The sequence below is a fragment of the Vombatus ursinus genome, unplaced genomic scaffold, assembly GCF_900497805.2.
Source record: "Vombatus ursinus unplaced genomic scaffold, bare-nosed wombat genome assembly UNPS02014818.1, whole genome shotgun sequence".
Taxonomy (NCBI): domain Eukaryota; kingdom Metazoa; phylum Chordata; class Mammalia; order Diprotodontia; family Vombatidae; genus Vombatus; species Vombatus ursinus.
Genome location: NW_020954596.1, coordinates 40,152,739 through 40,163,486, shown reverse-complemented (window position 1 = coordinate 40,163,486; position 10,748 = coordinate 40,152,739). Strand labels below are relative to the sequence as shown.

Sequence of the window (10,748 nt, the reverse complement as noted above, 5' to 3'; positions counted from 1 at the left end):
TCAGCAAGAAGAAAACTGAACTTCAATGCTTCTTAAGTTTTCAATTAGCCATCAGAAATGCTGGACCAGTTAAATGTCTAGAGTATTACCATCAGGGAGAATTAGTACAAAGTCAAGTGCTGATAATTATCTGATGAACTTGAGCAGTAGAGATAACCAATCTGCATAATTTAAATTAAAATAAAAAAACTAATTGCCTGGGCAGCTCATGTTAGTTTGTCTTTCTTTGCCCCTGATAAATTATCCAAAACACTTTGACAGATATACTTGACAACAAGGTGAAATTTTGAAAGTTGGTAGAAATGAAAATGTATACATTATTTGCAGATATAATTAAATATAGGATTTTTCCATTAAAATCACATCCATACCATGGTGAGGGAGATCTACATCATAACTGCACATTAAATTGGATAGTGATAAGCCAGCATTGCTAGGAGTTAATGGAAATCTCTCCGTGAAACCAGATAAGAGAATGACCAAAATTGATTGTCCATTATTTCTGGGAACCCTCAACTTTCTTCTCTAATCTTCTACTTAAAATTTCTGAGCTCATTGCTCATCCCTCCACATGCATATTATGTGTCTATGCTTTGAATACTGGTCTCTTACGCTTGCCTGTTTATCTTAAAAATAAATCAAGGATATAATTTGTAGCTAGTGGAAGAAGTTTACTTTGCAAATTTTGCATATGATGATAAATTAATTAAGGTTTTGAGGAACAGAATAAATCTCTTAACTAGTCTTAGTGTCTCACCTTCAAAGATTTTTTTTTAAATTGAGTCATGTCAAAAGGGAAAATAATGAAATCTTCATTTTATCATGTAGGAAAATCTGAAGAATGTGCTATCAACTTCTTCATAACATCTTAGTATGCTTTATTATTTTTACTACAACCACCATCACATTTGTGGATACAGAATCTTTCTTTCAATGACATTTTACTTAAGTGGTATTTCTATAGAGTATTTGATATTTAGTCCATCTGTGATCCTTTGAAGCCCCACCCAAAATGGAGAGACAACGCCAAGTGAAACTTAAAAGTAGCTTAACTACAGAAACATTTTTTTAACGTTTCTTTGGCATTGGTGTGTGAGTTCTAACATCATTCTCTTCTTATATGTGAAAAAAAAAGTTTCTACCAGTCTACTAATCTTCTTTTTTGGATAATATTTCTATTCCCTGAACAGGATGAAAAAAAAAATAGAAAAATCAGTGTAAAGAGGTAGGGAATTAAGAGGAGGAAATGAGTCAGATACAGGGAAAGCAAGGGCATGTTAATGTCTACCAATTTCCTCAATGAAATAAGATAATCAGGAATATTGAGGATGAGAACTGGTAAAAATAAGAAAATAACTAAAACTAAACCATAAAGGAAAAAATAAGAAGAGTACATAGCACAGGAAAATAATTTTTAAAAAAGACTGGCTCCCAGTACAGTAGGAAGATTGATTGGAGAACAGGAAGCAAGGTATTTAAGTAAATGTAAATGTCTATTTGATTCCATTTTTCCAATATTTAAATAGCGTTTACTTTTTCCTGTTCTGCCATTATTTTGGAGTTTAAATAAGTTATTTTACACAATCACATATTTGCTTAGAAATTTTTTGTCTTAAATTTAAAAATACTTTAAATCATTCAGGGAAAAAAAATAGGGCTAACAGCACTTGGATTACCAGTACTTTAATTTAGGATTTAGAGCAGGTCAGGAAATTGTTTTAGATTTTTTTAAATAAAAATGATTAATCCAAGCTTCATTCCCTAATAAAGCAAAGCAGTGCAATGATTATATGCAACGCTGCTAAAATGAGTGATTACTGGGGCAGCATCTTTTTTTTTATACCACATTTGAATTAAGCCCAAATCAAACCATTCTGCATCAAACTGGCATATCAATTCATTCACTTCTTTTCCAATCAAAACTGAATTACCTGTCAAACAGAGAAGTAGACTTACAATGGGGAAACCATTTGAACATGTTATATTTTAATTTGCAGAGACAAAAATGACAAGCAATTTATTTACATAAAACTGTACAAAAGCAAATTAAATTATGTAAAATATTTCATAAATAGAGTTGGACTAGCGTTTAATACATTTTGCATGTTTAGCATAGTTGCGTGCATAGTGACTCATAATAAACGATGATAAATTGTTCTCTGCTTCACTATCAACATCCAAGTTGCAGAACAATAGTCAATGATTAATATTACAAACAGAGCGTACCACACTGAATGCAAGTGCTTTAAAATTTAGGAGAAGTTGTCTGAAAGTGTACCCCAGGTAGGTGGAAAATGATGCCTTCTTCCCGATGTTTTATACCTTTGCCAGGGACACAACTGAAATGCTTCACTACTTCAAGTCCATTTTCTCTTCTCCTTTTCTTAAGGACACACTGTATATTTATCACTGATACTATGTAAGTAGAACTATTTTGTTCAGATTTCCCACGATTGTTTTAAGATAGCTGCCCTTTTTAAGGCAGTTTCTTGGGGTGTCTGTGCATATGTGTGTGTGCATGTTTTTCCTACAGAACATATTCCTAGGGTAACCTTTCAGTCAGACATCTTCTGTTCCATTTTAGTTCCTTCCCACATAAAAATAATGCCTCCCCTGTTTTTTGAAACTCAGGCAGCAGGCCAGTCAGAAACTATATTGAATAAATATATTGTTACTGGAGATTCAGAATGAACATCAGATTTTTTGATTGAAGTTACAGACGTTAATACATATATAAAGTTATATAATTATGCATCAATCTATAAATGTGTCCTAATGTAAAATACATGCAAAGTTCATTTGGGTTTCCTGTGTACAGAAAATAATTGATTTATATACTGTACAACCAAAATGGAATGACAGCTGAAAACAACAATAACAACAAAAAACTGAAATCATCTACTTTGTAGAATGGACTGAACGCACATGGCAAATGCCAACTTGGGTTACTATTGCAATACATGCTATAGCCCCCTTCTGATACCTCTGGCACAGCCCATACCTATGCCACAAGCTTGTTATAATAATGAAAGATATTTAAGACTGGGCCATTATCTGAGTTTAGCAGAAGGCAAATTCTTTTTAATATATCATTTATCATTTCTCAGAAAATAAACATGGATAAATATACAGGTTCAAAAAAGTTGGGAATAGCCCATTACCCCTCAGTGTCCAAACCCAACCACCACATTAACTGTAACGACAGGTAGAAAAGGCACAATTGCATATTTTGCATTCACTCTTTTAATTTATTTTTTGTTTGTTTTTGTTCTTTTTTTTTAAAAAGCACTCTATATGTGGAGTGGCACCAGATTTAGCCTATTTAAAATTAAAAAAAAAATACAAACACAAAATATATTTCTGTGTCATGCCAGTTCATAATAGTAATAAACATGTTATGATGGCTAGTTCTACTTGAATTGCTGTGAATACTTACAGTACACTTAATTTTATTCCTTCACACCCATTTTAGTTCTAAGGAGATTTTCACAAGTTAGATGACTTAATGACATGACCAATTTTGATACGGTGCAAACATCAGTGAGTGACTGCTGATCCAATTAATCTGAAGGTCCAGTGTGACCTGTATTAGTTTTGTAAACAAAAGGGTTTAAAGACATATTGAAACAAGCTACCTAGTGGTTTTCAAGTGTCTCTTCCAAAAAAGAAAAATCCTATTGAAGCAACAAAAAAAAAAAAAGATTTTTGAACATCTGTGTTATGCAATTGAGTATTCTGTTGAAACGTGCAAGAAAAATATGTATACATTATTACATAAGTATCTTTAGAAGCATTTTTCTTAATAGGTACTTACAGATTATACAAGGCAGTACTGCTTTAATGCAGTTTCCTATCAAAGTACTAGAACTTCATCTTGCCATAATGTAAATAATAATCAAACATAAAAATGTTCAATTATTAATATTTTAGTCTTATTTTTCCCTCAAGTCCATGTCCCCATTCATCATAACTACTATACACAAACTAACACCGAAACAAAAACCTTAATGCTGGAAAGGGCAAAATGGAATGGCCCTAAATACCCTCCCTCCCCCATTCCCTCCCCTTCCCCAACGACCCAAAAGAGGAGAAGTAGTTTTCAGAGATAAACATTGTGATGACTTGTACAGAACTATCAACTGTTATTCCAGGCTGCTTAACTTTATAGTCTAAGGAGTTCCACAAAGCAAGAAACTAGCCAAAACTATATCGTGACTACAATTTACTAGAGAGCCATGTAGCCTAGGCATCCCTTTATACCAGGCTATAACCATTCAGAGATTGGAATGTTAGCTGTCTTCTCATGTTATTCCCCATTTTGCTGATTGTCAATTTCATTTGAATGTCCCAGCTCCATTTTAAACTGTCCTAAGTCTTCATCTACAGAGCAGTTGGCTCAAATTATGTACTCTGTTACTTTTTATTGCACACAAAAACCTGTATCTGTTCTGACTTTCTTTAAGATGTGCATCCTGTGAGAAATGTCACAGCCCAGAGCTCATTTCTTTCATGTTCAGTTTGGAATGCTTTGTGACTTGTCTTGAGTTGCTATGTAAGTATCATATCAGTGCTAAAGTCAATCAGAGTGTTTGTCACCTTCCTCCAATGCTATGAGTCTTGACATTCTATATTGCACAGGACTCAGGTTTAATGCACTTTTGTTTCAAAAATATTGGCATTGGACCATTGGCCAAAGCAATTGATAATCTGTAATATGGATGTCAAGTCCAGTAAGCATACCCTGGATTGTGGGGGGAGGAGGGGGTCTGGGGAAGGAGATGACATTGGACTTAACTTGCAAGATATTTATGCCAATGCATCACCATTCTTTACTTCCCTCCTCCCCCAACCCATTACCCATGATTTCTGTGACTTTGAAAAATGTAATCTTCCCTGATAATATTACCCAGAACTGGCACAGGACCTGCATTGCCTCTTATCATGGTATCAGCAAATACACTGATAAGTTCCTTTTAAGGATTTCAACTAAAACTCATTTAAAAACTTGTTTTCTGGACTAAGTGACTTGGCTCTTATGCAAAATGAATTATGTTTGTATGTATGCATATAGCTTTGTGTGTGTGTGATGGAGTTCTAAGTCAAGACCAAAAATACTTTGTAATTCCCCTGATCCATGGTATGATCTTTGGCCTTTTAATGACTGAAATTGTCCCAGATAGGTGCTAATGTTGGTCTTGTCCAAAGAAAAGGTAAGTTCAGCAAGTAATCCTTAGTATGATACATGTGAAGTTAATCTGTTTATGCAAACTGTAATTAATTATGCATATAGAGAGAACATCCTGTTTATCAATGGAATTAACCTCAGAGTTAATTATTTTATAGGGAAATATGCCACGTTTTGGACTGCAGGCTCAGGCTGAAAGTTATTTTTCTGTTACCAGCTTTGGGTGAGAATATTAAAGCTGTGGTCTTCAGAAAGTGCTTAGTAATGGTTAGACCTTTCTAACAACTGCATCTAGAATTTGGGAGTTTTTAGGCAGATTGTTCTAGCAGGGATCAACCATGTTCTGATGGTGTTATTTGGAGTATAATTTTTTTCTGACCAATTATTCTCAACAAGTCAGATGACAATCAAACCAAATGAAAATGGTTAAGGTCATGCTTCAGCATTTGGGATAAAGACAGTGTGCTGTGGCTGTGTTCTGCTAATTGGGCTTATTACCATGAAAGAAACTTGCAACCATCAATTTAAGGGGGAAAATCAGTGAGGGGATTAGACATGCAAGTAACAACAATGGTTTCTACATTGTACATCATCGTCAGGCAGACTGTAATTAAGTGCCTGATTTGGAGGCAGAAGTGGCAGGCCAAGCTTTGTCTCTTTGGTAGCCCCCTCTTTTATTTTATCTTATTTTTTGAGTTAAATTGTTTTGATTTTTGTTAAAGGTTTGCCCCTTTTTCTTTCTCATACATGAAAGAACCTTATTGTTGCTTCTGATAGCCTACAGGTAAACTTCTCTTCTAGTTAGAGTATTGACGGGAGATGGCTTGTATTCCCCTGTCTTTGTCAGGGGAATATCCTCTGAGTTGGCTTCCTCATTTTTGCTGAAACTAGCTGCACTGAAGGTCTCATAGGATGAGGTCAACTTTTTGTTAAGGAGGTTTCTGTTGCGGTCACCCATGAGAGAGGCTTCTCCATTGGCCAGCTTTTCCTGGCTGCCTCGTTCATCAACGGGCATGAATGTGGAGAGTTTTGGCTGGCTTTTCTGCTTCCTTTCAGGTGAGGTGCGGACTGGCATCCAGCAGGAGTCTGAGTGACCATATTCATCACACTCTCGGGTACACTTTCCTGTCAGGGCTACATCTGGCAGAGGCCTTGAATCTGAAATCAGAGGAGAAAAAGCCTTTAAGAATAGATGTCGCCTTTCATGAAAAAGTCATAAATTTCCTCCTACTGATCCCTTTTGTTGTCCCCCCCCCCAAGGGGGGGTCTAGGGATTCTAATATATCACTATCTCTACATAGTGACATATAGAATCCCCAGCTGAAAAAAATATTAATATTATTCACGTAACATACAAATATAGGTTTTGTATTAACATTGCATGTTTTACTAAGGAATAATCAGGCAAAATGTTCACTTCAAAATTATATGGCCAAAGGTAATATGATATAGCAGTGTGGAGAGACCCACATATTGGATAATGACAGCTATCCAATATATTTCTACATTCCTTTTTGAATAGAAAAACAATAACAAAATCTAAACAGAATAGAGAAATATGCCATAATTTGTAAAATTTATCCCAGATAGAGAAAAAAGAACACATTTTTGCCAATCTGATCTCTTAATCCATAATGCTTAACACATGGAATGTGTGAAAATGCAAAGCCTTATATTTAAAAACTTTTCAATATATCAAGGTGATTCATAAGTGAGATTTAAATGGATACCACTTCGTGTAACCAGAATTATAAATGAAAATACAAATAAAGAATGAGCAAGAGCATAAAAACAACTTTTTTTTTTCCATTTTCAGATGATCTAATATGTATGTGATGTAGGAAAAAAAATCTCCCTGTGTGTTCACCTCAAAAAAATGTTTGCCAAAGTGTTTGCCAAATAAAGACTTATGTGAATGTGACGTGTTGTAGAAATGCAGTCATGTTTCTAACCTTTTTGGTGCTACAGCATGAATGTGTAATTAATTGAATAATTAATTGAAGTTTGCTATTTGCACCACAATGGAATGAGAACTGAATGCTAATTCTATATATAGAGGTAATCAGCACTTTGTGCCCATGATGATCTTTCTTACTTTTAAATACAGATGTAGGTGAATGAAATATTACTATATGTTTTTCTTGAGAAAAATGACTTCAAGTTTTCTCAATGTTAATATTTAAATCTATTTTGTGCTGCTGCCTTTTCATGAGCTTACTATGCTGCTAAACAGGCGGGAACCCTCTGTGTAGCATTTAATATTTTTTATAGTTTAGTTTATAGCTAAACAAAAGAACATAATATGACTGAGCTCCATTTTATATCATACTGTATCATTTTATTATATGGCTTGGGGATTACATAATCTATACTTGGAGCCAAATTTTGATCCGAAAATATATTCACAAGGGTTGAAATCGATAACGTTTGCATATACATAACCTTTGGATGCCTAGTGCTGTCCTGTAAACTCTGCATGATAAATCTAGATTATACGCTATGCTGTTTTATCTGTAATGTATCATTATATGATTGTTTTGCTTTTCATATCATTAAATTATTCTGTTTTGTCCACTGAAATTTCCTAAATTTAGTCACACCAGTCATCCCTATAATTTTTTTTTTCTTCCTTTGTGATATATGATGGAAACATTGACATTTGTCAGCCCATTGATTCCTGAAACATTGTGGCCTGGGAATATTGAGAATTCATTGAAGAAATTCCACTCTTCCTCTTTGGAAACATTGTAATGATTTTTCTCTCATTTCCCAAAGGTAAAATTGAAAGACAATCATTTAGTATTGTCATACGTGCTACTATTTGATATTTAAGTATGTAAATACTTTTAATTTTGCCAAAAAAAGACAAATAATTTTCCAATTCCTAATTTTTTAAAAAATAAATTATCTGATGTAATCCCATTTTTGTATTTTTTAATATAACAAGACTTGTTGATAGTCATTTTAATCAATAAACTTAACTAATCTAACTTTTATAAAATATTCTATAAGGTACACGTATGAAATCTATGTTCTTTAAAAATATATCTAAGAATACTGAAATTGTTTTTAAAGTTCTTATTAAACACAAAATTTATACTCAAATAATTTTTCTCCTCTCTAATTTTCCTTTTACCTTCACCCCACTAATAACTCTAAACTTTTTTTCTTTCCCTACAGTGTACTAACATTCTGGAAACTCTATGATTTTGTATTTTCAAATTGATTCTTTCTGTCAAATTCTCTGTTTTAATACCTTGCTCAAGTGAACCATAACTGTTGTACAGTCATTCCTTTAAGTTTATTAAAACTCATGCATTTAGTGTTAAATTCACCTTATCATAGATTCAATTAGCTACACAGGAGGCTACTTTGCAGGGATTAATTTGTATTTTCAGTTTGGAATGCATTACACTATGTTTTCCTTTGTTATGCTACGCTATTAGGTATGGTTAGCAGAGTTAATTGAAAACTCATCTTACATTTTGTTTAACTTATGCACCTAAACTACTAACTGCTCACAAGTAATTAAATCTATTTCCATTGATTCAAGTTCTAAATTGAAAGAGTACTGAGATGCACTGACCTTCTTTCTCTTGGTCTTTTCATAACACAGCCTGGCCAGCTTCCAGTTGGGATTGATTTCTACTTTGCACTTTTAACTAAAAGGGACTTTTCTTCAGAGCTGTCACCTATCATGTGCCACATCTCTATCCAAGAGGCATGATTTTTAATAAAGAATAAAGAATTAAATCCTTGAGTAAGGGAACAACCTAGAAGCTGCTAAGCCTAATTGTCTAAGATTTATTGCCTTTTTTTGTCATCAAATTCAGTAAATAATCAAGAAAGTCTGCAAAAGATTTATCACAAGCAATCACCTCTTCCAGACTTGGATGATTGTTCACACAAAGAAATTATCAAAGTGTCGTCAACATGGTGGTAAACCTTTCCAAAATTCATGTCTATATTTAATATCTTTGGGAAATTTGTTCTGATGTTGAACCTAAATCCATGTTACATTCACAAATATTGTCTATTATTTGGTCCTCATTTGAAATTGAAAACAGCTGATCACCTCCTCCCAAAGTGCTTTGACAGGAGAAGACGAAAAACACAGGAGACTGTACTGACTTATTTCATAAGAAAAAGTGGTAGATTTCTTCCTCAATTATGACACTTTTGAATGAATGAAGACTATGTAGGACCTATAAAGTATTTGGTTATAGCATTATGTTTCCTTAAGACTAAAGTCATGTGACATGAGTTTATATTTTGGCTTTACAGTTTAACAGTTACTGAGTTCCCAATGGCATTAACATTTTAGAAACTTATTCTAAGATCATGATAGGGAAGAGGGGCAATGAATGATGAAAATGATTAGTTCTGTGGCATTATAGAGACTGGTGTGAATGTTCAGAAAACAAATGAGTGAGCTGTGTAACTATCTGATGGAGTTAGGAATATCCTTTTGTGTTAATAATTCGAAAACATTCATACCCCAAAGTTTCTCGGCCGTTCAACTTTGTCTGGAATGCACTGGTAGCATAACAGAGGGCATCACCTTTTTATACATCATTAAACTGTCATTTACTATTCTTTTTAAACTGGCCTTTGGTTTCAGTGGTTTGGAGAGCTACTGTTTAGTCATTTCCTCTCTTAATGCATATAAGCACTTTACCTGTCACTTATTAGTCTTTGAGAGTTGCCTAGGGGTACTGAGGGGTTTTTTCAGTAATATATATATATATATATACACACACACACACACATATATATATATATATATATATATATATATATATATATTTCCTCCAGGGTCACAAAGTCAATATGCGTCAGATATAAGAAATAAACCCAGGCCTTCCAGACTTTGAGGCCAAGATATCACTCTGTTATGGCAAACTTCGTCAGTTACTGAAAATTACTCTAAGAATAATAGCTGAGGGATAAAGCACATCTTAATACTATGTGACACTTCTTACATGTATATGAAATATCGCATATTTCACGTATTTAAATACTTCAAGGACCTATGATTTCATCAGTGTACATACTCCCTTCAACAATGAATATTGCAAAGCATCTATATCTTAGTAGGTTGTCTCTTACTATTATTAAAAGTATTAATGACCTAGTCGCCAGGTTCCTGACAATGGACTTCTCCAAACTTAACTAGGCTATTCTTAGATGATAGAAATTCTGTTTTTCACAGGGTCTATACTTGAAACCCTTCAAGCATAATAGGCCCTTTTAGAAATTATTTACCACTGGCATAGCCTTAAAGAAACCAGCATGATCTAAATAGCTTTTGGAAGATTCACCCACATCCAAAACAAAACAAAATATTTTATGAACTATATACAAATATTTCAAGGTCGTGGTTCACTATCTCAGGTCCCAGGATTACAGAGTTGCAAGGAAACTCAGACTTCAGTTGATCTAGTCCAACTTGTATGTATCATGAGAATTTTTCTACAACCTTTCTGATAAATTGGTCATCCAACCTTCACTTAAAGAACTCTAATGAGGGGGAGATACTATGTCCCAAGATCACCTTTACCAC

General features: G+C 33.8%; 1 protein-coding gene across 2 annotated transcripts in view; it reads right to left on the bottom strand.

The window, feature by feature from the left end:
• Positions 1-4,077: 4,077 nt before the first annotated feature.
• PCDH7 (protocadherin 7) overlaps positions 4,078-10,748 on the bottom strand; it is a 472,704-nt gene continuing 466,033 nt past the window's right edge. Inside the window, exon 3 of one of the 2 annotated variants that reach the window (XM_027836201.1) lies at positions 4,078-6,343. In XM_027836201.1, the coding sequence (XP_027692002.1) occupies positions 5,964-6,343 (380 nt within the window). In that variant the 3' untranslated portion in view covers positions 4,078-5,963. The remainder of the gene's footprint in view (positions 6,344-10,748) is intronic. The other variant, XM_027836202.1, reaches the window with a different exon arrangement.